Here is a 25469-nt window from a genome sequence, read left to right on the forward strand (position 1 = left end):
CCCCGGGACACATTCCTCTATTCTCATTGCCATTACCTTGGCCAGTATCTTGGCATCTACATTTAGGAGGGAAATAGGTCTATAGGACCCGCATTGTCGCGGGTCCTTTTCCTTCTTTAAGAGAAGCGATATCGTTGCTTCAGACATAGTCGGGGGCAGTTGTCCCCTTTCCTTTGCCTCATTAAAGATCCTCGTCAATACCGGGGCGAGCAAGTCCACATATTTTCTATAGAATTCGACTGGGAATCTATCCGGTCCCGGGGCCTTTCCCGCCTGCATGCTCCTAATTCCTTTCACCACTTCTTCTACCTCGATCTGTGCTCCCAGTCCCACCCTTTCCTGCTCTTCCACCTTGGGAAATTCCAGCCGATCCAAAAAACCCATCATTCTCTCCCTCCCATCCGGGGGTTGAGCTTCATATAATTTTTAATAAAATGTCTTGAACACTCCATTCACTCTCTCCGCTCCCCGCTCCATCTCTCCTTCCTCATCCCTCACGCCCCCTATTTCCCTCGCTGCTCCCCTTTTCCTCAATTGGTGTGCCAGCAACCTGCTCGCCTTCTCCCCATATTCGTACTGTACACCCTGTGCCTTCCTCCATTGTGCCTCTGCAGTGCCCGTAGTCAGCAAGTCAAATTCTACATGTAGCCTTTGCCTTTCCCTGTACAATCCCTCCTCCGGTGCTTCCGCATATTGTCTGTCCACCCTCACAAGTTCTTGCAGCAACCGCTCCCGTTCCTTACTCTCCTGCTTCCCTTTATGTGCCCTTATTGATATCAGCTCCCCTCTAACCACCGCCTTCAGCGCCTCCCAGACCACTCCCACCTGGACCTCCCCATTATCATTGAGTTCCAAGTACTTTTCAATGCACCCCCTCACCCTTAGACACACCCCCTCATCTGCCATTAGTCCCATGTCCATTCTCCAGGGTGGGCGCCCTCCTGTTTCCTCCCCTATCTCCAAGTCCACCCAGTGTGGAGCGTGATCCGAAATGGCTATAGCCGTATACTCCGTTCCCCTCACCTTCGGGATCAACGCCCTTCCCAGCACAAAAGTCTATTCGCGAGTAGACTTTATGGACATAGGAGAAAAACGAGAACTCCTTACTCCTAGGTCTGCTAAATCTCCACGGGTCTACACCTCCCATCTGCTCCATAAAATCTTTAAGTACCTTGGCTGCTGCCGGCCTCCTTCCAGTCCTGGACTTCGACCTACCCAGCCCTGGTTCCAACACCGTATTAAAATCTCCCCCCATTATCAGCTTTCCCATCTCTAGGTCCGGAATGCGTCCTAGCATCCGCCTCATAAAATTGGCATCATCCCAGTTCGGGGCATATATGTTTACCAAAACCACCGTCTCCCCCTGTAGTTTGCCACTCACCATCACGTATCTGCCCCCGTTATCCGCCACTATAGTCTTTGCCTTGAACATTACTCGCTTCCCCACTAATATAGCCACCCCTCTGTTTTTCGCATCTCGCCCCGAATGGAACACCTGCCCCACCCATCCTTTGCGTAGCCTAACCTGGTCTATCAGTTTCAGGTGCGTTTCCTGTAACATAACCACATCTGCCTTCAGTTTCTTAAGGTGTGCGAGTACCCGTGCCCTCTTTATCGGCCCGTTCAGCCCTCTCACGTTCCACGTGATCAGCCGGGTTGGGGGGGCTTCCTACCCCCCCCCCCCCCTTGTCGATTAGCCATCCCCTTTTTCCAGCTCCTCACCCGGTTCCCACGCAGCTGTATCTCCCCAGGCGGTGCCCCCCCCACCCATCCCCTCCCATACCTGCTCCCCCCTCTCCCCAGCAGCAGCAACCCAGTAATTCCCCCCTCCCACCCCCCCGCTAGATCCCCCGCTAGCGTAATTACTCCCCCCATGTTGCTCCCAGAAGTCAGCAAACTCTGGCCGACCTCGGCTTCCCCCCCCGTGACCTCGGCTCGCACCGTGCGACGCCCCCTCCTTCCTGCTTCTCTATTCCCGCCATGATTATCATAGCGCGGGAACCAAGCCCGCGCTTCTCCCTTGGCCCCGCCCCCAATGGCCAACGCCCCATCTCCTCCACCTCCCCTCCTCCCCCCATCACCACCCGTGGAAGAGAGAAAAGTTACCACATCGCAGGATTAGTACATAAAACTCCTCTTTCCCCCCTTTTTAACCCCCCTCTTCGCCCCCCACATTCTCCCCACCACTTTGTTCAAACGTTCTTTTTAATAACCCGCTCATTCCAGTTTTTCTTCCACAATAAAAGTCCATGCTTCATCCGCCGTCTCAAAGTAGTGGTGCCTTCCTCGATATGTGACCCGCAGTCTTGCCGGTTGCAGCATTCCAAATTTTATCTTTTTATGAAGCACCGCCTTGGCCCGATTAAAGCTCGCCCTCCTTCTCGCCACCTCCGCACTCCAGTCTTGATAAACGCGGATCACCGCGTTCTCCCATTTACTGCTCCGAGTTTTCTTTGCCCATCTAAGGACCATTTCTCTATCCTTAAAACGGAGGAATCTCACCACTATGGCTCTGGGAATTTCTCCTGCTCTCGGTCCTCGCACCATCACTCGGTATGCTCCCTCCACCTCCAACGGACCCGCCGGGGCCTCCGCTCCCATTAACGAGTGCAGCATCGTGCTCACATATGCCCCGACGTCCGCTCCCTCCACACCTTCAGGAAGACCAAGAATCCTCAGGTTGTTCCTCCTTGCATTGTTCTCCAGTGCCTCCAACCTTTCCACACATCGTTTCTGATGTGTCTCATGCATCTCCGTCTTCACCACCAGGCCCTGTATGTCGTCCTCATTCTCGGCTGCCTTTGCCTTCACGACCCGAAGCTCCCGCTCCTGGGTCTTTTGTTCCTCCTTTAGCCCTTCGATCGCCTGTAGTATCGGGGCCAACAGCTCTTTCTTCATTTCCTTTTTGAGCTCTTCCACACAGCATTTCAAGAACTCTTGTTGTTCAGGGCCCCATGTTAAACTGCCACCTTCCGACGCCATCTTGGTTTTTGCTTGCCTTCCTTGCCGCTGTTCTAAAGGATCCACTACAATCCGGCCACTTTCTCCTCCTTTTTTCATCCGTATCCAGGGGGGATTCCCTTCTGGTTTACCGCACAGTGTTTTTAGCCGTCAAAATTGCCGTTGGGGCTCCTATCAAGAGCCCAAAAGTCCGTTTCACCGGGAGCTGCCGAAACGTGCGACTCAGCTGGTCATCGCCGCACCCGGAAGTCCCTCCACTTCCTCCATATTGTTAAACGCCTATTACCGATTTCGAAAATGAAAAAGACGCCCTTCTGCACCGCCATTACCCACACTGCGCATCAGTAAAATGCGATTTAACCGTAGCAAATCCATGTCATCGTTCCTAATTAGAAGTTCCTGATCTCTGGAATCTTGTGAACCTCCTCTGTACTTTGTCTAATGCCTTCACATTCTTCCTCAAGTATGGCACCCAGAACTGGATACAGTGTGCCAAATGAGGCTGAACTAGTGCCTTTGAGAAGTTCAACATGACCTCCTTACTCTTGAATTCATTGCCCCTGTTAATAATGACACCGCTTTTGTCATGACCTCAGCTGAAGTTACCTACTGGACAAGTCCGATCGCAGGGTGGAAGACTATAAGACGTAGGAGCAGAATTGGGCCATTCAGCCCATCGAGTCTGCTCAGCCATTCAATCGTGGCTGATATGTTTCTAATCCCCATTCTCCTGCCTTCTCCCCATAACCCCTGATTCCCTTATTAATCAAGAACCTATCCATCTCTGTCTTAAAGACACTCTGACTTGGCCTCCACAGCCTTCTGCGGCAATGAATTCCACAGATCTACCACCCTCCAGCTGAAGAAATTCCTCCTCATCTCTGTTTTAAAGAATTGTCCCTTCAGTCTGAAGCTGTGCCCTCGGGTTCTAGTTTCTCCTACTAGTGGAAACATCCTCTCCACGTCCACTCTATCTAGGCCTCTCAGTATCTTGTAAGTTTCAGTAAGATCGCCCCCATGTCCTTCTAAACTCCGAGTACAGACCCAGAATTCTCAACCACTCCTCATGTGAACCTGGTTTGATGGACCGTAACTTCTATTTTTTTGATCAGAAATGTGGAGGGAAGTTACTGAACAGAGTCACTGAGTCTGGTAATTTTTTTTTTTAAGCAAAACAATAAACATTTATTATTAAACACCAAGGTGAACTATATTACACTACTTCTTTCACCCCAGCTATACCTTTAGAGATATATTACAGATTTGTAAGGATGACACTAGTTACAAATTCTATTTTGTATTGTAGTGTTCACGGTAAGTACAGTCCATGTAAGCCAATAGACAATCTGTGGTCAGCCACAACACTGAATTCAAGTGACAGATGCCACCCAAAAAAGATGCTGTGGGTCTTTCATCAATTCCTGCCGCATGCTCATCACACCATGAGCTAACTAGTCTCTCAGTGCTCTGTCTTTTAAATCTCCACTCTCTAAGAGCTCTCTTTGGAATCTTCTCCCAAAAGAGACTTTCTCTCTGACGTCTTCTGCAAGGTGCTTTGATCTCTTATCCTGATGTTCCTCTCTCCTGGATTGCCAAGTGCATTCACACTGTCTTCCAAGCACTCTGTCAGATACTCCGCCATGCCACCTGCTTCACAGGCCCATAATAAGGAGTCAACAACCTTTGGCTATCTCCTCCGAACATCTGCCGCCTTTGTCTTGATTCTGCTCCCTGCAGCATTCTTTCTATAATTTGGAGCCTTTTCCTCTTCTCCTTACTATAACTTTTTTTCCTATAAATTTGGGTATCCAATTATTTTTTTTCCAATTAAGAGGCAATTTAGCATGGCCAATCCACCTAACCTGTACATCTTTGCGTTGTGGGGGTGAAACCCACGCAGACATGGGGAGAATGTGCACACTTTAAATGGACAGTGACCCAGGACCAGGGATTCTCCTTACTATAACTTAACTGAGCAGGACTCTTTTGAAATTACTGGTCTTTTTCCTTAGCTTGTGTGCATTCCTTAGGTTTTTTTTTTGTCCCACTCCCTGGTTTCTCGGACCATCTCCTGTTCATTTTGGAAATCTGCATTCTGCGATTCCCTTTCCTATCCAGCTCCTCTTGGCATCTACTTCCAGGTGGACAGAAACTTATTTCAGTTTTCCCTGTGTCTGTGGGCCTCCTGTTGCTAGGCAAAAGCACAGTTTTCTATATTTGTGTTTTTTCTAACTTCTGTTCAAGAGAAAATGTCAGTGCACAGTTTTATTCTTGTAGCCGCAAAAAGAGAGAATCTGAGATGACACACATTGAGTTCATAAAACATCATACAAGGGGTTTATTTACAAGATGCTGCTTAAACGTGGTGCAATGGTGAACTCCGCAAAATGCTCCAATTACATCATTGCGTAACATACGACATTACACCAGCCAGTAGTTATACTCTGATATATAACATATACAAACAAACCCACAAACCTACAGGCAGTTTTTAAAATGAAATATGACTTAAACTTAAAGCTATAACTTATTCCTAACACGCACAACACAAATATAACTTGTGTAAAATTAACTCTATTTCCTAACTATTAGAAACATAAGAACATAAGAACTAGGAGCAGGAGTAGGCCATCTGGCCCCTCGAGCCTGCTCCGCCATTCAATGAGATCATGGCTGATCTTTTGTGGACTCAGCTCCACTTTCCGGCCCAAACACCATAACCCTTAAACCCTCCTATTCCCTTCATAATTTTATATATATCTATAAGATCTCTCCCCCCACCCCCGGTCATCCTTCTAAATTCCAACGAGTACGGTCCCAGTCTACTCAACCTCTCCTCGTAATCCAACCCCCTCAACTCTGGGATTAACCTAGTGAATCTCCTCTGCACACCCTCCAGTGCCAGTACGTCCTTTCTCAAGTAAGGAGACCAAAACTGAACACAATACTCCAGGTGTGGCCTCACTAACACCTTATACAATTGCACCATAACCTCCCTAGTCTTAAACTCCATCCCTCTAGCAATGAAGGACAAAATTCCATTTGCCTTCTTAATCACCTGTAAACCAACTTTTTGCGACTCATGCACTAGTACACCCAGGTCTCTCTGCATAGTAGCATGTTTTAATATTTTATCATTTAAATAATAATCCCTTTTGCTGTTATTCCTACCAAAATGGATAACCTCACATTTGTCAACATTGTATTCCATCTGCCAGACCCTAGCCCATTCACTTAACCTATCCAAATCCCTCTGCAGACTTCCAGTATCCTCTGCACTTTTTGCTTTACCACTCATCTTAGTGTCGTCTCAAAACCTGGACACATGCCCTTGGTCCCCAACTCCAAATCATCTATGTAAATTGTGAACAATTGTGGGCCCAACACTGATCCCTGACGGACACCAAACGCCACTGATTGCCAACCAGAGAAACACCCATTAATCCCCACTCTTTGCTTTCTATTAATTAACCAATCCTCTATCCATGCTATTACTGTACCCTTAATGCCATGCATCTTTATCTTATGCAGCAACCTTTTGTGTGGCACCTTGTCAAAGGCTTTCTGGAAATCCAGATATACCACATCCATTGGCTCCCTGTTATCTACCGCACTGGTAATGTCCTCAGAAAACTCCACTAAATTAGTTAGGCATGACCTGCCCTTTATGAACCTATGCTGCATCTGCCCAATGGGACAATTTCCATCCAGATGCCTCGCTATTTCTTCCTTGATGATAGATTCCAGCATCTTCCCTACTACTGAAGTTAAGCTCACTGGCCTATAATTACCCGCTTTCTGCCTACCTCCTTTTTTAAACAGTGGTGTCACATTTGCTAATTTCCAATCCGCCGGGACCACCCCAGAGTCTAGTGAAGTTTGGTAAATTATCACTAGTGCATTTGCAATTTCCCTAGCCATCTCTTTTAGCACTCTGGGATGCATTCCATAAGGGCCAGGAGACTTGTCTATCTTTAGCCCCATTAGCTTGCCCATCACTACTTCCTTAGTGATAACAATCCTCTCACGGTCCTCACCTGTCACAGCCTCACTTCCATCAGTCACTGGCATGTTATTTGTGTCATCCGCTGTGAAGACCGACCCCAAAAACCTGTTCAGTTCCTCAGCCATTTCCTCATCTCCCATTATTAAATCTCCCTTCTCATCCTCTAAAGGACCAATATTTTTTGTTTTTTATGTATTTGTAGAAACTTTTACTATCTTTTTTTAATATTCTGAGCAAGTTTGCTCTCATAATCTATCTTACTCTTTATCGCTTTTTTAGTAGCTTTCTGTTGCCCCCTAAAGATTTCCCAGTCCTCTAGTCTCCCACTAATCTTTGCCACTTTGTCTGTTTTTTCCTTCAATTTGATACTCTGCCTTATTTTCTGAGATATCCATGGTCGATTTTCCCTCCTTCGTTTTTGTTGGTGTAAACCTTCGCTGAGCACTGTGAAAAATCGCTTGGAAGGTTCTCCACTGTTCCTCAACTGTTTCACCATAAAGTCTTTGTTCCCAGTCTACCTTAGCTAGTACTTCTCTCATCCCATTGTATTCAATGCTCTCTCAACGTGCCATGCTATCTGCAATGATTTATGTACATGTACACTGAGGTTCTTCTGTTCCTGCACCTCCTTTAGAGACCCTTCCTTTATTTTATACTGTCTCTATATTCTCCCTGCCAAAATGAATTACCTCACACTTCTCTGCATTGAACTTGTCTGCCCAATCACCAACATATCTATGTCCTTTTGAAGTTCAAGACTACTCTTGCCACAGTTGACAAAATTTCTAATCTTTGTACCATCTGCAAATTTTGAAATTATGCCACAATCTAGGCTATTAAATTTCAGGAGGGGTAGGGGTCTCAACACTGACCCTGGGTAACTCTTCTGCAAACTTTCCTCCAAACCGCACTCCTCTCTATTTCCTGCCACTCAGCCATTTTTTTTATTCAAGTGCCTACTTTCCCTTTATTTCATGAATTATAATTTTGCTCACATATTTGTGCTGTATCAAATGCCTTTTGAAAATCTATATGCACAAGATGAACAACATTGCCTTATCACCCTTCTCTCTTACCTCTTCAAAAAAACTCAAGCAAGTTAGTTAAATACAATTTTCTATCGATGTGTTCATGCTGGCTTTCCTTAATTATCCTGCACTTGTCTAAGTGACTGTTTATTTTGTCCCAAACTATGGTTTCCAAAAATTTCCCTACCACTTAAGTCAAACTGATTGGTATGTAGTTGCCAGCTTTATCCTTGCGCCTCTTTTTGAACAAGGGTGTCACATTCACAATTCTCCAGTCCTCTGGCATCACCCATGTGTCTGAAGAAGACTGGAAGATTGTCACTAATGTCTCTGCAATTTCTACTCTCATTTTTCCAAGTACCCTTGGATATATCTCATCTAGTCCTGGCATCACATCTAATTTAAGTAAAGAAAGCCTTTCTCACCCTCCTCCCTCTCGATTGTAAATTCTTCTCGTGTCCCAGTTGCTTCCTCTCTCCCCTCGGCCTGGGTAGCATCGTCTTCCTTTGTAAGGACAGATGCAAAGCATTTGTTTAGTGCCTCTGCTATTTCTCTTACCTCCACATGAAAATCCCCTTTCTTTTATTCCTAATCAGTCCTCTTTTACCACCCGTTTCTTATTTATATGCTTATCGAAGATCTTGGGATTCCCTTTTATATGTTGGCTGCCAGTATCTTTTCATGAGCTTTTCAAACAAAAGTTTTTCCACTTCTCTGGTCTTTCTATATTCAGTCTGATTGTCCATTGTATTTTCTACCTGACATCTCTCTTAGGCACATTACTTCCTTTTCATCTTCAACTCTGTTTCTCTTGTCATACAGGGCACTCTGGATTTTTTTCTGTCCTGTCTTTTCCCTTCAAGAGAATATATCTTGACATTGCCTGCAATATGTTTTCTTTGAAGGTGGTCCATTGTTCAGCCCTGATCTTTTCTGCCAACATTTGATTCCAACTAACTCGACTCTCATTCCATCCCATTCTCATCCCATCCAAGTTGGCTTTCCCCCAATTAATTATGCCTGCTATGGATTGTTCCTTGTCCTTTTACATGGCCAACCTAAACCTCATAATACAATGATCATGGTCCCCTAAATGCTCTCCCACAGATATTTGATCTGGGCCAACTCATTCCCCAGAACAAGGTCTAACTGTGTCTGCTCTCTCGTTGGACCTGAAACATACTGTTGCAGAAAATTATCTTGAACACATTCCAGGAACTCGCACCTCTATTGTACCTCTATTGTCCTCCTCTTACCACCCTGTTACTATTTACATGCCTTTCGGGGTCTTTGAGATTCTCTTTCATGTTAGCTGCTGGTAGGGCAGCACTGTGGCGCAATGGTTAGCACTGCTGCCTCACGGCGCCGAGGTCCCTGGTTCGATCCCGGCTCTGGGTCACTGTCCGTGTGGAATTTGCGCATTCTCCCTGGGTTTGCGTGGGTTTCACCCCCATCACACAAAGATGTGCAGGGTAGATTGATTGACCATGCTAAATTGCCCCTAAAAATTGGAATAAATTAATTGGGCACTCTAAATTTACAAAAACAATGTTAGCTGCTGGTTTCTTTTCACTCTCTCATTGCTTCTCTTATTTGCTTTTTCACTTTCTGTCCGAAATTTTATATTCAGCCTGATTCTCTGTTGTATTGGCCATCTGGGCGATACGATAGCACAGTGGTTAGCACTGTTGCTTCGCAGCTTCAGGCTCCCAGGTTCGATTCCTGGCTTGGGTCACTGTCTCGGAGTCTGCACATTCTCCCTGTGCCTGCGTGGGAGAAGATGTGTAGATTAGATGGATTGGCCATGCTAAATTGCCCTTAGTGTCCAAAAAGGTTAGGTGGAGTTACGGGGATAGGGTGGCGGTGTGGATTTAAGAAGTATGCTCTTTCCAAGGGCCTGTGCAGAGTTGATGGGCCAAATGGCCTCCGTCTGCACTGTAAATTTTATCTGACCGATCATGAGGACACTTTTTCTCCTTAATCTTAATCTCTTTTTTTTTCATCGTACAGGGACGTCTAGGTTGCTTGCCCTACCCTTTCCCATTCGTGGGAATATACCATGACTGTGCCCAAACTATTCTTCTCTTTAGTTTTTAAAATAAATAAAAAATTATTTAAAATACCCAGTTCATTTTTTCCAATTAAGGGACAATTTAGCGAGGCCAATCCACCTACCCTGCACATCTTTGGGTTGTGGGGGCAAAACCCATGCAGACACGTGGAGAATGTGCAAACTCCACATGGACAATGACCCATGGTTGGGATCGAACCTGGGACCTCGCGCTGTGAGGCAGCAGTGCTTACCACTGCTCCACCGTGCTGCCCTACTATTCTCCTCTTTAAAGGAGGCTGTGGCACAGTGGTATTGTCACTGGACTAGTTAACCAAGACCCAGAGTAATGCTCTGAGGTGCCAGGTTCAAATCCCGCCACTGCAGATGGTGAAATTTGAATTCAATAAAACATGGAATGAAAAGTCCAATGATGACCATGAAAACACTGTCGATCGTTGTAAACACCCACCTGGTTCACTAATATCCTTTCATGAAGGAAATCTGCCGTCCTTAGCTGGTCTGGCCTACGTGTGACTCCAGACCCACAGCAATGTGGTTGACTCTTAACTGCCCTCTCAGGGACAATTACAGATGGGAAATAAATGCTGACACAGCCAGCGACACTCACATCCCATGAACAAATTTTAAAAATAAATAAAGGCAGCCCATTGTTCAATTACTTTTTTTTCCGCTAACCTTCAATTGAATTTATCTGGTCAGATTAATTCTTACCTCATTGAAGTTGGCTTTTCGTCAGTTAATTATTCTTACTTTTGATTGTTCTTTGTCTTTTTCCATGGCCAACCTGGACCTTCGGATACTGTGATCACCGTCCCCTAAATATTCCCCTACTAGCACCTGATTCACTGACCCGCCTCATTCCCAAGAATCATGTCTAGCAATGTCTCTTTTCTTGTTGGGCTGGAAACATACTGTTGTTGAATATTTTCTTGAAGGCATTCTATGAACTCTTGCTCCTCTTTGTCCATATTTTGATAAAGTAAAGCCTCCCATTTTTTAAAATATAAATTTAGCGTACCCAAATATTTTTTTTACAATTAAGGGGCAATTTAGCATGGCCAATCCACCTACCTGCACATCTTTGGGTTGTGGGGGTGAAACCCATGCAGTCACGGGGAAAATGTGGAAACTCCACACGGACAGGGGCCGGGATCGAACCTGGTTCCACAGCGCCGTAGGCAGCAGTGCTAACCACTGTGCCACCGTGTCGTCCTTAAAGTCTCCCATTATAACTATTCTCTAATTTGTGCACCACTTAGTAATTTTCTTGCAGATTTGTTTCACTACAATTTTCCCACTAGTTGGTGACCTATGGCCTACACCGAGCAATGTAATTGCACCTTTTTGTTCCTTAGCTCATGCCAAATGGATTCTATTCCTGACCCCTCTGGAACATCATCTCTCACCAGTACTGCAATGCTCTATTTATTCATTGATGCCAACTCTCCCCCTTTCATCGTACCTGAACATCTTTTGTATCCAGCAATATTTAATACCCAGTTCTTCTTTGAGCTGGCCACTGTTATAGCCACAACATTATATTTCCACATGGCAGTTTGCACTGCAACTCACTGATCTTTTTTTAATCATGCTCTGAATTCGCATACATACACAGTAACCCTGATTTGGACTTACTTTAAACCCACTACATGCTTTACTATTTCCAATTCTGGTGCTATCTATCTCTTCCAGGATTCTATGGTACTTCTCTATGATACTATTTTCTGGCCCCAGACCCCTGCCAAGTTGGTTTAACCCCTTCCCAATAGCACATGCAAATCACCCCGCAAGGAATTCAATTCCGGCGCTCTTGGGTACAAACTATCTGGCTTGTACAGGTCACATCTCTCTCCGAACTGGTTCCAATGACCCAGGAATCTAAGTTCCTCCCTCCTTTCAACCCACGTATTACTCTGCCTTATCCTCCTATTTCTATATTCAGTAATATATGGTACTTGGAGTAATTCAGAGATTACTACTTTTGAGGCCCTGTTTGCTAAATTCTGACTCTAGGACTTCATCCTTCTTTGTATCCATGTTGTTGATACTGATGTGGACCACATTGCTGCATGTTCACCCTCCCGCCTCTGGGTGTTTTGCAGCCATTCAGTGACATCCTTGACCATGACACCAGGGAGGTAACACACAATCTTGGATTCACATCTGCAGCTGCAGAAATGTCTGTCCATTCCCCTAAATATTGAATCTCTTATTACTATTGCTCTTCCAGTATGATTTGTGCTCTTCTATGCAGCTGAGTCACCCATGTTGCGATGGATTTGGTTCTAACTACACTATGCATCTCGAACCAGGGGCCGGTATAGCTCTGTTAGGTAGACAGCTGGTTTGTGATGAAGAGCAAGGCCAGCAGCGTGGATTCAATCCCTTTGCTGGCTGAGGTTATTCATGAAGGCCTCGCCTTCTCAACCTCGTCCCCTTACCTGAGGTGTGGTGATCCCCAGGTTAAATCACCACCAGTCAGCTCTCCCCCCTCCTTACCCGCAGATGAACCATTATATCCATCAACAATATTTACCACTAAATATTGTTGGAGAGTGATATTTGCACTCGGGACTGATGTTTCTTCTTGCCTGTCTTGTGGTCACCTATTTTTTTTTATCAAGTAGGCTTACATTAACACTGCAATGAAGTTCCTGTGAAAATCGCCTAGTTGCCACATTCTGGCGCCTGTTCGGGTACACGGAGAATTCAGAATATCCAATTCACCTAATAGCACACCTTTTGGGACTTGTGGGAGGAAACCGGAGCATCCGGAGAAAACGCACGCAGACAGAGGGATAACATGCAGACAGTGACCCAAGCCGGGAATCAAACTTGGGACCCTGGAGCTGTGAAGCAACAGTGCTATTCTCTCTGTCCCTACATAGGTCACCACACTATAAACATAGTGGACGGGATTCTCCGTTCCCCAACACTGATTTTGTAATCGACGATCAGGTGGAGAATCCCTTTTGACGCCGAAATCGGGGGCTACACCTGTTTGATGCAGGTTTTATATGCTCTGCCCCCTCCGAAATACATCATTGTGGTGCGTGCAACACGCCTTTGGGATGGCCTCAGCGCACCACCTGAAGGCCCTCCCCAGATACTCCACCCCCAATGGACTGGATTCCCGACCGCGCAGGACACGTGTGGTCTGAGCGTTCGGAAACCCAGCATGGCGGCTGCGGTCTGTGTCCAGCGCCACCACAGTTGGGCAGGAGCTTTGCTGCTGGGCTGGGGAGCTTCCGCAAGAGCTGGGGGGACTGGTGAGGAGTGGCCAGGGGAGCACTATCTAGCAGGTCGGGTCCGCGCACAGCCGCCGTCATGTTTTACGGCAGCGACCGCTGCAGGTCGCCGCTGTGCGAATGCGCGCCCACGGACCCGGCCATTCTCCGGCCGTTTACTTCATGGAGTCTGGGAGTTTTACGCGGCGCTGCTGCTAGCCTGTCTCCGGTTGCAGGATCGGTGAGGGGGCGTAGCTGATTCCACATAAAATGCCACAGATCCTCCGCACCTAGCCTCCGAAACGGAGAATCCAGCCCACTATTTATGAAGGTCTCAATGTCATGGATGCACAGTGGTGCCAGCTGCTGCTCAAGCTCCAAAACCGGAAGCTTAAGCTGCTGCAACTAATGAGACCACTGCAAAAATGGTTATCCAGCGAAGCATCCTGGAGTTCCCACGTAGTATTGATGTGCACTCTTGAGGTTGGAGCAGCCATGCCATTCTCTATTAGCGAATAAGCCCTGCTCTTGCTCGTCGGCCTGCTCCCTTCCCAACCTTAGCATCGCTTGAATATAGGGAAGCTAATTGAATGCTTTACTTAAAAATGTTATACTGTTTAGACTGATTCCCTAGTTTTGAAGAAAGGTAAACACAGCAGCAATGCTCACGTGCCAATTAAATTATGATTTTCCTGTAATGTCACCTTTTTTGCACTTTTTTTTCAAACCCTGTAGTACAGCTGGACCACTGCTGTGCCCAAGTCTCTAGGTAAGTTCTGGGCCTCAATCTTCAGTATCAATTTATCTTCTCCCCAGAGTTGTCGGTTCCTCCCAGATCCGCTGCTGCTTTCAACTTTTGGTAAGTCGATTACAATTATTTACAAATCTATCTAGGGCAGCACGGTAGCACAAGTGGATAGCACTGTGGCTTCACAGCGCCAGGGTCCCAGGTTCGATTCCCCGCTGGGTCACTGTCTGTGCGGAGTCTGCACGTTCTCCCCGTGTGTGCGTGGGTTTCCTCCGGGTGCTCCGGTTTCCTCCCACAGTCCAAAGACACGCAGGTTAGGTGGATTGGCCGTGATAAATTGCCCTTAGTGACCAAAAAGGTTTGGAGGGGTTATTGGGGATAGGGTGGAAGTGGGTCGGTGCAGACTCGATGGGCCGAATGGCCTCCTTCTGCACTGTATGTTCTATGTTCTATGTACCTGACAGTGGCTGTTCTCATTATCAAAAATCAGCTGCCCTCTTGTGTGAGTATTAAATACCATCTCGATAAATAACTTTTATTTGCCTCTGTGCCAGACCTAAACTAGCCACCATTGACATACAGGATCGACGGTTTAAAGTGACTGAAGTGTTGCTGCAAGCCAACCTCGATCTCTTCAATTCTGTATGCAGAAAACTCAGCCTGTTCTCAAGTGTTGCCGAAATGAAACTCGTATCCACTCCCAACCGATAATCCAAATGTTCTACCTCCAACATATGTTTTTTTCCATTGTTCTTTCATGGGTGTCAGACCAGTCAACATTTAGTTCAGAGGGCAGTTAACCACATTGTTACCGTGGGCGGCACAGCAGCAGGTTAGCTCAGTGGTTAGCACTGTTGCTTCACAGCACCAGGGACCCGGGTTCGATTCCCGGCTTGGGTCATTCACTGTCTGTGCGGAGTCTGCACGTTCTCCCTGTATCTGTGAGAGTTTCTTCCGGGCGCTCCGGTTTCCCCCCACAAGTCCCGAAAGATGTGCTTGTTAGGTGAATTGGACATTCTGAATTCTCCCTCTGTGTATCGGAATAGGTGCCGGAAGGAGTGTGGCGACTAGGGGCTTTTCGCAGTAACTTCATTGCAGTGTTAATGTAAGCCTACTTGTGACAATAATAAAGATTATTATTATTGTGGATCTGGAGTCACAAGGAGCAGATGGCAGATTAAGGACATTAGTGAAAGAATCAATGATTGCCTCATGGTTACCATTACTGAGACTAGGTTTATATTCCAATTTTATTTCTATTAATCAAATTTAAATTCCACCAGTTGCCATGTTGGGACTAAACCCATGTCCACAGTGCATTGGCCTGGGCCCTTCGATTACTAGTCTAGTGATATTATCACGACATTGCCATCTTCCCATCATAGTTGAGCATTTGCCTACCCTTGCCGGCCATCATTGAAAAGGAGATCCAACACTGGATCAGCTGCACTGGCACAGATTTCTACAAACTACAGCAGTGAGTGTTTGGAAAGCAAAGACGTGCACAAGTCAATAAACATCCTAGTGTACGGGGTACTTGTTGTCAGCGCACACAGCGAGTCCTGGACTGTTCATCGTAAATATAAACACTAGAAATATTCTATCAGCCTCTGTCCAGCCTCCAGATTCAATGGGAAGGACCATTGAATAAATGCTAGTGTCCTTCTGGAAGCCCACCCCACACGCAATCGGGCCAAATTCCATAATATCAACTTCGACGCACTGGAAACGATGTCCAGATGCCTGAAAAGTGCTTCGCTCATCCGATCCAGTTTTTTCAACTCTCAAATGCCAATATTTCAGGGGAGGACAAAGTAACTACTTCAAAGACATCCTAGAACTTTCCTCAAGTGTGGCAGCGTTGATTTTAATGACTGGGAGGAGATTGCTCCCAATAGTTCAAAATGGTGACAATCTGTCCATCAAGCTGCATCATGCTTTAAGTCACAATGTCTTAATGATGAGGCAGAATCCCTGGAGAGAAGGAAAATGACAAAAGCAAATCCTGCACTCTGCATCCCACCATTTGTCTGAAAGATCTGTGGGTTGCGAATTAGCCTGTTCAATCACCTGAAGACCCATGGTAATGAATTACGACCCTTTTATGTAGACGTCATCCACGAATTGAGGAACAGCTGATGATTTGTTGTCCTTGCACAGATTTGAGTTCATTTGCTGTATTTAATCTCTTCGAGGTGGAATTCTTCAAAATTTCTACTGAAGTAATCAAACAAATTTCCACATACAGTCCATCTTTTTGTGTTATGACTAGTTGCTTTCTACACATTACGTTTTCATAAACCCAGAAGCACAGGAATTCCTGTATTTCATAGAATGTTCCTGATCCATTAAGTTGCCGAATAATTTGTCATTTCATATTTGGTGAAAATTAAATGCTGGTAGTGGGCAACTTTCAGGTTTAACCCACTTCTGCAGCTTTATTCGGTGTGGAAGAGAAGCTTCATATTTAAGTTTAGACGAGATTTTGACTATTGAAAACAAAACTAGGTTCCTGGGGCTGTTTTGTTTTTGCCTTCCAGTTTATTTCTTTGCTCACAAGTCTTTATTTGCAACCAAATTGAAATAGCAGTAACCTTGTCTGTTGGATTATTATAAAACAACTGTTTATTTTCATCACCATCATTGTACATAGCATTAAGCCTTTCTCGAGAATCTTCATTCTACCCACCCCAATACTGCTGTTCTTTTCCACACAGTTTTATCGGGAATCACCCTGTTTGATAATAGTTTCAGCAATCTTAGATGGTAAGTCACAAAATTCAGTTTGTGCCTTCAGTTATTTACGTATTCAAGATCAACTGTGGTGTGGCAGACATTCCAGACATGGCTCTGAAAAGCACATTGTGTGTTTTATGAAAAAAAACTCTCAAGCCATCAATTGCTGGCAGAAAATCTTTCACTGCTCAAAGTAAGAGCAAGCGCATTCACCTATTATCTTGCAGCATACACCATTATTGATGTACTTTTAAGCATTGTCTCCCAGGAACTTCTGCAGCATGAGAGGTTTTTTTTCTCCGATTCCAGCTTTTCTTGAGGCCTATTTGCAGTGGTTGTATTTTTTGATTGGCATTTCTAATCATTTGCAGGCTTCTTTCTGTATGTTTCTCAACTGAAGTTTGAAGATGATTTTTTTTCTCCCAGCTTTTATGACCCTTTAGGTTTTTGTTCTGTCTTCTGTTTTGGGTTTAAAAAAAAAAAAAAATTCTTGACTGACTACAGTGGCACACCTTGCAGTTATTTTGTGAACAGTTTGCCACAATTTCATCATCCTGGTCTTTGCAATTGCTGTCAAGATTTATTAATAGCATCAGTTTGCCTCATATTTCTAGAATTTCTATTGACTTCATTAATTAACTAAAACTTGCTGACAGCAATTGCAAAGACCAGGATGATAAAATTGTGGCAAACTGCTTAATGTCTATGGCGATATTTAGTGTCCTGACAGTTATTGATAATTTCTGACAAATGTGAGCCATTTGCAGATCATTACTCGGCTTGTTTTTAAAAAAAAAATCACACGACTTTTCGGTACTTGGCTAAAAGTATTCTAATACTTTATGCAAATTTAAGAAACACATTATTCTGTATATGAGTTATTGTTCTACCAGTTAATGTTTAAGTGGATCGCAGACCTTTGTGTGTGGCATTAGAACAATTGTTCTTTTGGCCTCTGACACCATTCCCTGAGACCTATTACCTGCTTCATTTAACGCCACAAACAATGGTAAAGACTGCTTACTATGAGACCCAATTCACATAAGCAGTAAAGTTTCAAGATTCCACCATAATAGTTTTATTGGTATTAGAAGGACAATTTATGGAGTGTTGAGGAGAAAGTGGGAGGTAAATGACAGAGGTACTGCATAACCTGCAAAAGGTTTAAGAAATGGATTCATGTATTGTAGAATATTATCCATATTCCATAATAACACACATTTTGTTTAACTGGGTACTTAAGTATATTTTTTAAATTGCCTCTTGTGTTTTGCTGGAGTAGCGTTAAACTAATTTTTGTAGTTCTGTGGTGCATTGGTATACCTGTTCAAGAGGAAATTATATTGCATGCTTGTATTCGTATGCAATAGCAACTGGATGTTGACTTGATTCGGGTTGTTAAAGGTTTAAAAACATGCAAACTCACTTGGGCACTTTTAAATTTAACTAATTTCCAGCATTTCTGTTATTTTAAGCAAGCGATTTATTACACTTTTTGTCCTTAAAATTTGCCTTATTGCACTTTGGGCAACTTAACCAGCTGTTTTAAAATCAATGTCATACAGTTTAAGTAAAAAAAACTTTTCTTGGGCAGCACGGTGGCTAGCACTGCTGCCTCACGGTGCCGAGGTCCCAGGTTCGATCACGACCCTGGAACACTGTCAGTGTGGAGATTGCACATTCTCCCTGTGTTTGCGTGGGTTTCACCCCCACAACCCAAAGATGTGCAGGGTAGGTGGATTGGTCACCCTAAATTGCCCCTTAATTGGAAAAATTTATTGAGTACTCTAAATTTATTTTTTTTTAAAACTTTTTTTCAGTTTTTCTTATTTTTCCACACCAATTTCTACTTTTTGCAATCCGTTTTGTCCTGTTTTATGATTACCTGGAGAGTATTACAACATTTTCTGCAGTAAATTCATAGACTTGCTAACTTCATTTAAAAATGTGTGAATTTGGTACATTTGCAAATCTTCGATTTAATTATTTTGAAGGTGTTAGTATCCATCTGATACATTTAGATCTATGTAATTAAAAATTAAGCTGAAATGGGTTTCATGAAGGAAATTGATTAAGGGGGAAAATGTTAAAATAAAAACAGGTTGGAATTTTGTGCAGAATACCAATTTACTTTTAATGCTCACAGTCGATCGCAATCTTCATTAAAGCACAATAGGGGGCCCTCTAGGCTTTGATCTTGTACATCATATGCAGAAAGGACTTTCTCCTTATTATGTCATGTGTAAATCTCCGGGTTTAAGCTTGCAATGTTCCGTCTATTTCTGCCCTATGAATACAGGTTGCATAGCCTGGCTTCCCTGTATCATGTTCTGAGATTATTCTAGTGTGGCTTTCTAATTTTAATCGTACAAACCTCATGATCAGTTTATAAAGAAGCACTTTGATGAGCCCTTCGACTGGTGTGACGCAAGCATTTTCAATACAATGGGTGGTCAAAATGCTTCTCAAAGGGCAGCCTCATTTTGTATGCCTTTCTTCTGTTTGGTTTTGCTTGCAGAAGATAAAAATTGTATTCTTCAACTATATTTCACAAGTATTGCTCTGTGAAATTAGTGGATTCTTTGATCCATGTGTGAACAACACTGGTAGCCTCTGATTGCCATATCCAGATGGTGTTACTGGAAACAAACAGTTGTGTTGTAGGATTTCTCAATAGACTGTCTAGACTGGCCTCACAGGAGACAGATATAGGCTCCCATCAAATTAGCGTTTGTCAGATTTATGGTAATGGTTGGCAAAAGCCTTCCTGTCACTGACACAAAGATTTATGTTCCAGAGTTTTTCTAGAGAACATGATGTCTCCGTTAAAGGATCATTTTATTTAGTTGACTTTTTAAAATTATTTTTGAAAGTGTAGTTTGAACAGGAACAATGGAATATTACTTTACTAAATCATTTTTTTTGTGGAATTCAAATCCCTAAAGTGATAGTGACTGGGTCATGTTTGATATAACAGTCTCCCCATCTCCCATTTTGCTCCTTTCAGGAAAGAAAACATGTTTGTGGATTACTGTGGCAGAATTTTGCACTTTCATGTTGGTACACTGAAGTAATTTGAGCCTTTTCCCCCTACTCAGTGGGAATCACCTTTTGACAGGCAGTTCGTCCATTCTCAGTAGAAATGTTTTTCCAAGTCTGCCCAGGTCTTCTTTGATCCTTTGGTCTCAAATTTATTGTTGCCGCTACTAAGTTAGGTAAGGAGCTGATGGTTGTTCCTGGGCAGAGTGAGTGATTGTTAAATGACAAAGGAGTTAGTCCCAACTTCTGGGATTTCAGTCCATATGAGTTGCAAAATAAGATAATCGTTATATAGTCTTCACAGGCTGATAATCAGATTTATCTCACTGCATGGGAATTTGAAGCAAGTAATATATTTTGATTGCAATGTCATTTTAGAAAAGCAGATATAAAACTGCGAGCTTTAAATTTATTGTAAGGTTGAATAAAGATAACAAATGGATTCCAAGAGGCTGAATCAGACTGCTGTGCAATAAATATAAATTTAGCATGAATGGTCGGTTTGCAGACGAGAACAGTTAATTGATGCAGGCATATAGAGAAGTACCAAAGCAGTTGATTATCCATTATTCAGAATCTGTGATAAAACTGGTATAGAAACAGGAGTAAGCCTATCCTCTTGTGCATTTTCTGCCATTCAGCCAGATCGTGGGCAATCTGCACTTTAATTCAATATACCGATTTTTGGTTGATATCCTTTGATACGCCTACCGAAGCATTCAGTCTTAGTCTTGGCAATTTTAACTGACCCAGCATCCGTAGTCATTTGGAGGAGAGGTTCCAGATTTACACTATCCTATGGAGAAGTACTTCCTTATTTCACTCAAATAGCCTAGCTCAATTTGAAGATTGTTCTGGATTCCCTACAAGAGGATCTAGTTTCTCTATATCTACACCATTAAATTAGTTTAAATACTTCTATTAGCTCACCCTTCAACCTGATAATTTGTACAACATATACACAAACTCTCCTCGTATCAACCCGTTAAGTTATATAAATCTGTTGAATTAATGATTTATCCTCGTGTGTGAATTTGATGTCACTAGAGTTGGAACCCTTTGAATTTGTCCATTATGGTGATCTGTTTCGGTTGAAAATCAAGAACATTGTTTTCATACTTGTAATCGTGGAGCAGACAATATTATTTTAAAAATAAATTTAGAGTACCCAATTCATTTTTTTTCCATTTAGAGTGGCAATCCGCCATACAGCACATCTTTCTGGGCTGTGAGAGTGAGACCCACACAGACACTGGGGAGAATGTGCAAACTCCACATGGACAGTGATCCAGGGCTGGGATCAAACCCGGGTCCTCATCGGTGTGGAGCAGAGAGTATTAATGTTGATTAAATATGGAATATAAGAAATGATCCTTCTATAAGATGAGAAAAGGCAGCAGAATTGGAATAAACTCATGAAAACCTCAAAAAAGCTAAGCATATAAATTCTTCCAATCTTAACATAATTTGAGTCGCTATCCAGACTTAACTGGCATAAATGTAATTAGCTCATTTTAAATAACTTCATTGGTTAATGAAACAACAGCCATAAGTTATGCAAATATAAATACATCTTCTTGCGAGCTCAATTATTTCTAGATGTGCATTAATTTTCTTTTAAGTTACTATGTGTGGTTTTCCTTTTCAATCATTTTGGCAATCCTTTGTTTTAATTGCCGTTTTGTGGCACAGATCATTAACCGCGTAATTTATGTACAAAAAGGATGTGTTTTCCTTTTCCAGTTTAGCCAACTGGATGAATTTGAGCCCAGCCAAGACTGAATTTTGGACAAGCTTTTTGAGTAAAATGGTGCAGATGCTTGATGTCATCAATGTGCATGTAGAGTTTGATCCCATGTCTGCTGATATTGCCGAGTGGCATCATGTAGGTGAGGAAGTGAAAGTAGGTAAGGACAATTGACTGGGGACTCTTGGAGGAAATGCTTTGGTGGTACAAAAATAAATTATTGCTGGGGATTCTCTGATCATCTAAGGTAAGATAGGTTACCAGGATAGGTAAAAGTGGAACCAAACAAATGCAATACTGCAGAACTGGCATTGCTGGATTATGTGGTCAACCATGTCAGAAGCTGCAGGAAGGATGAGGAGAGAATGCACGTGGTTACATTCACACAAGGTGTCACTTGTCACGGCCATTTCAGTGCTGTGGAAGGGGCAAAAATATGATTCCAGAGATTCATGTATGAAATTGTGGAGTGGAGAAGAATGTCAAGGATTTAGAAGTTGACAACATTTTCCAAAACTTTGGAAAAGAAACTGGAGATTGAAGATGGGGCACGATATAAATAAATAGAAGGATGCAAGGAGGGCATTTTGTGGAGTTAGGGTGAAGTCTGTGCTTTTGGAAGGGGTGGGAATAGTACCTGAGAGGAGGAAGCTATATTATTGGTTAGCGTTTTAAAAAATGCATTTTTATTTATGTAGCATTCCATAATGTTTGTAATTTGTAAACTGTATGTCCTTTATTGATTAGGAGTACAGAGAGCTCTAATCGGCTGTTTGCAGCAGAGGGTAGTGAGCTGTTTACTGAGCAAAAAAGGATGACAAAGATCCATATTGGAATTGAAGGATGAAGTTGCTCGTTGTCTGCAATAAAAGGTAGACTAGATAACAAAAAGCATTGTAATCCGTAGGGCTTTGGGTTGAATGCTTTGGCTAAATTGCATTGCTACGTTCGCATCTCTTAAAATGCACAATGAAAAGTAAACTCCACTGTTTTCCTTAATTTAGGCTACAAGTCATGCCGTGCTCAAAGCTGCTTTAAGCAACAATTGATATGTTGTGAGCTAATCAGAAGCACAATGTTTGCATCAATGTGGTTACACTTCAAGTGGATCAATTTTTTATTTTCTTGTTCATTCCAGGTATTTGTAAATATGCTATCAACTGCAAGGTAAAAATTTGTTGAGATTTGGATATGGAGATGTGGTTCAGTTGGAATTTTTAATAAATTAACAGCTTTTTTTAATTGCCTTTGGGAGAAACGAATTGATTTGCAGAAGTTTGCATTTTAATTCAATTAAAAATATTTCATCCCCTGCTATAAAGGGTTACTTGAATATGCAATAGTAAATAAATATTGGCAACAGCTTCCTCTGTTAAGTTTCCAAACGGACTTGCTGGTGCAGATTTTGTGATCCGTGGTAAATGAATGCAGTTTTCCATTAATTACATCCGCATACTTTTCATGTGTTTTTCCACGGCAAGTTAGTTATCAGGATTCCGATACAGCGATGCACTCAACAGGGATTCTGAGAAATGTAAGAACTGGGCGAGCAGCAACATATGTCTTCAACCAATAATATTGAAGAATCCTTACTAAGGCTAGATTCTAAACTAGCAACAGTAAATAGGATGGTTAATTCAATGTAAAATCATAGCAAAATGAGAAAAAAAAGATGGGATTGAGATAGATGAAGATAAAATGTATTAAATTTCTAAAATTCTCCTGCAATGATTAAAAGGTTCGAGACTCCACCACTTGTACCAGTAGATTTTCAATGCCAGGGAATGCGAAGAAATTTGGGCATATTGTTCAAATTTAACTTGCATTTGAATACAAATACAATGTTTTTCTGACACACATTTAATGGTTAAATACCACAACAAAATTCCATCTTATATTTCAATGCTGTATCTTTCAGTGAGTTCACAGTATGTCCAAGCTTGCGGAAATGGAGGGCAAATTGCATAACAGTTTTCTAGTTTTGCTGGATGCTTATCATTAGGAATTAATGGTCTCATTGTTATTCCTATTGCAAAGTCTGGGCCCGTTCTGAGGGATGGGTGAAAGCATAATTTAATTTCTACTTAACATGACTTGGGTACTGGGATAGTTATTGTATTTGAATTAATATTTCACCAGTTGACTAAAGATGTTTATTGAAATTGGGTCTGCAATCTGTCACCTATGTTGAAATTATTTAATTCTGTTCCTTCTAGATTTTATTAAATTCTCCACCAGAAATGATCATTTAATCTGCTTCCACCACTCTTTTATAGGCACTGTATTCCAGGTGACCAAAACGCGTTGCTGTTTTAATTTTTTTTAAAACACAATTCCCCATTTCACCTAACATTCCTTTTTGTAATGACCCATAAAATCTCTTCTCTGATTTTTAATTACTTTCTCCCTCAAAACTGTTCATAATATCCTTTGTCGAACCTCCCCATAACTCCGCTGCTCTAAAGGCAGTTTCTTTACATGAACAGTTTGTCGTTCTTGGTGCCATTCTAGTAAATCCCCTCTGCACCCTCTCTAAGATTCTCCCTACTGCTTAGGATTTGGAAATGCTCCAGCTCAGAGTATTGTAACCAACATTCTAGATAAAGGCCCACGCCCTTATTCAGAAAACCAAGGACCCCTTATTCCATCTGTACAGTCTTCACAACTTGTCCTGCACATCAGATGTTCCTACAGTTTCTGACCATCTGGAAAGAAGGTCATTGGTGAAGCAGCTGAAGATGGTTGAGCCTCGGATACTACACTGAGGAACTCCTGCAGTGATACTCTGGAGCTGAGATGATTGACCTCTAACTAACACAACATCTTCCTTTGTGCTGGGCATGACTCCAACCAGCAGAGGCTTTCCCTCTGATTCCTATTAACTTCAGTTTTGCTGGGGCTCCTTGATGCCACACCCTGTCAAATGCTCCCTTGATGTCAAGGGCAGTCACTCTCACTTCATTTCTGGAGTTCAGCTCTTTATTCCATGTTTGAACCAAAGCTGTAATTAAGTCAGGAGCTGAGTGACCCAGGCAGAACCCAAACTGAGTGCAAAGTTGTATCATTTAGTTTATAATACTCTCTTTCCCCCCCCCCCCCCCCCCGCCCCCCCCCCCACCAAAGTTATGGTTTTGTGTTAAAATGTATTTGTCATGTGTGCCTTTTTCACCAGTCTCTTGTCCTCCTAAAGACTTTTCCTCCCAAAAGTAATGGTTTTGTGTTCAAATGTATTTGCCATGTGTGCCTATTTCTCCAGTCTCTTGTCCTCCTAAAGACTCTTACTTGCTGTTCAATAGATTTCTCCGCTTTCTGTCATTTGTAAACTTTGAAATGATGCCCTTACACCCAATCCAGTTCATTAATTATATATCAAAAACAAATTGATGAGGAACGTGTTGTTGTTTCAGTTGTTACTTTCAAGTGCTCCATAGGTTCGGTGCCTAGAATTGGAAATTGGAGAGTTTATTTTAAAGTAGTGTGAGATGTGAACTGGATCCTGATCATTTAGAAGTGTGTAATAGAAAAACTGGTGAAAGCGTTTACAGAATACAATTGGTGGCATTCAGTTGAAGAGACCACATGGGTGATTAATGCAGCCTTAAATGCAATGACATTTTTTTGTTATATATAAATGAACCTTTTGAGTAAAATTTACCGATGATGCCAAACCTGGAATAGTGTCAGTGACGATGATACAAATTGTCTGCAACAGGACACGTGCCAGCAGAATGGGCAGACAAGTGGCAAGATGGGTTTAATACAGAAAGGTATGACAGATTCATTTTGGAAGAAGGGATAGGGAGAGGCAATATAGACGTAAAGGCACAATTCTAAAGAGGAACAGAGGGACCTGGGAATGTGTGTCAATTTTCAACGGTTGAACTTATTGAGAGTGATTAGCAA

The 25469-nt window shown here is 42.9% G+C and overlaps 1 protein-coding gene across 4 annotated transcripts in view; it reads left to right on the plus strand.

The window, feature by feature from the left end:
- The window catches only part of arl15b (ADP-ribosylation factor-like 15b), a 385274-nt gene that overhangs the window by 115690 nt on the left and 244115 nt on the right, over positions 1 to 25469 (plus strand). Inside the window, exon 1 of one of the 4 annotated variants that reach the window (XM_072497054.1) lies at positions 16792 to 16810. The exons of the other annotated variants lie outside the window; for them this stretch is intronic. Within the exon in view, the coding sequence (XP_072353155.1) occupies positions 16808 to 16810 (3 nt within the window). The 5' untranslated portion in view covers positions 16792 to 16807. Of the gene's footprint in view, positions 1 to 16791; positions 16811 to 25469 lie in introns of those variants that run through there. 4 annotated transcript variants of the gene reach the window in all.

This window comes from Scyliorhinus torazame, chromosome 3 (assembly GCF_047496885.1).
Source record: "Scyliorhinus torazame isolate Kashiwa2021f chromosome 3, sScyTor2.1, whole genome shotgun sequence".
Lineage (NCBI taxonomy): Eukaryota > Metazoa > Chordata > Chondrichthyes > Carcharhiniformes > Scyliorhinidae > Scyliorhinus > Scyliorhinus torazame.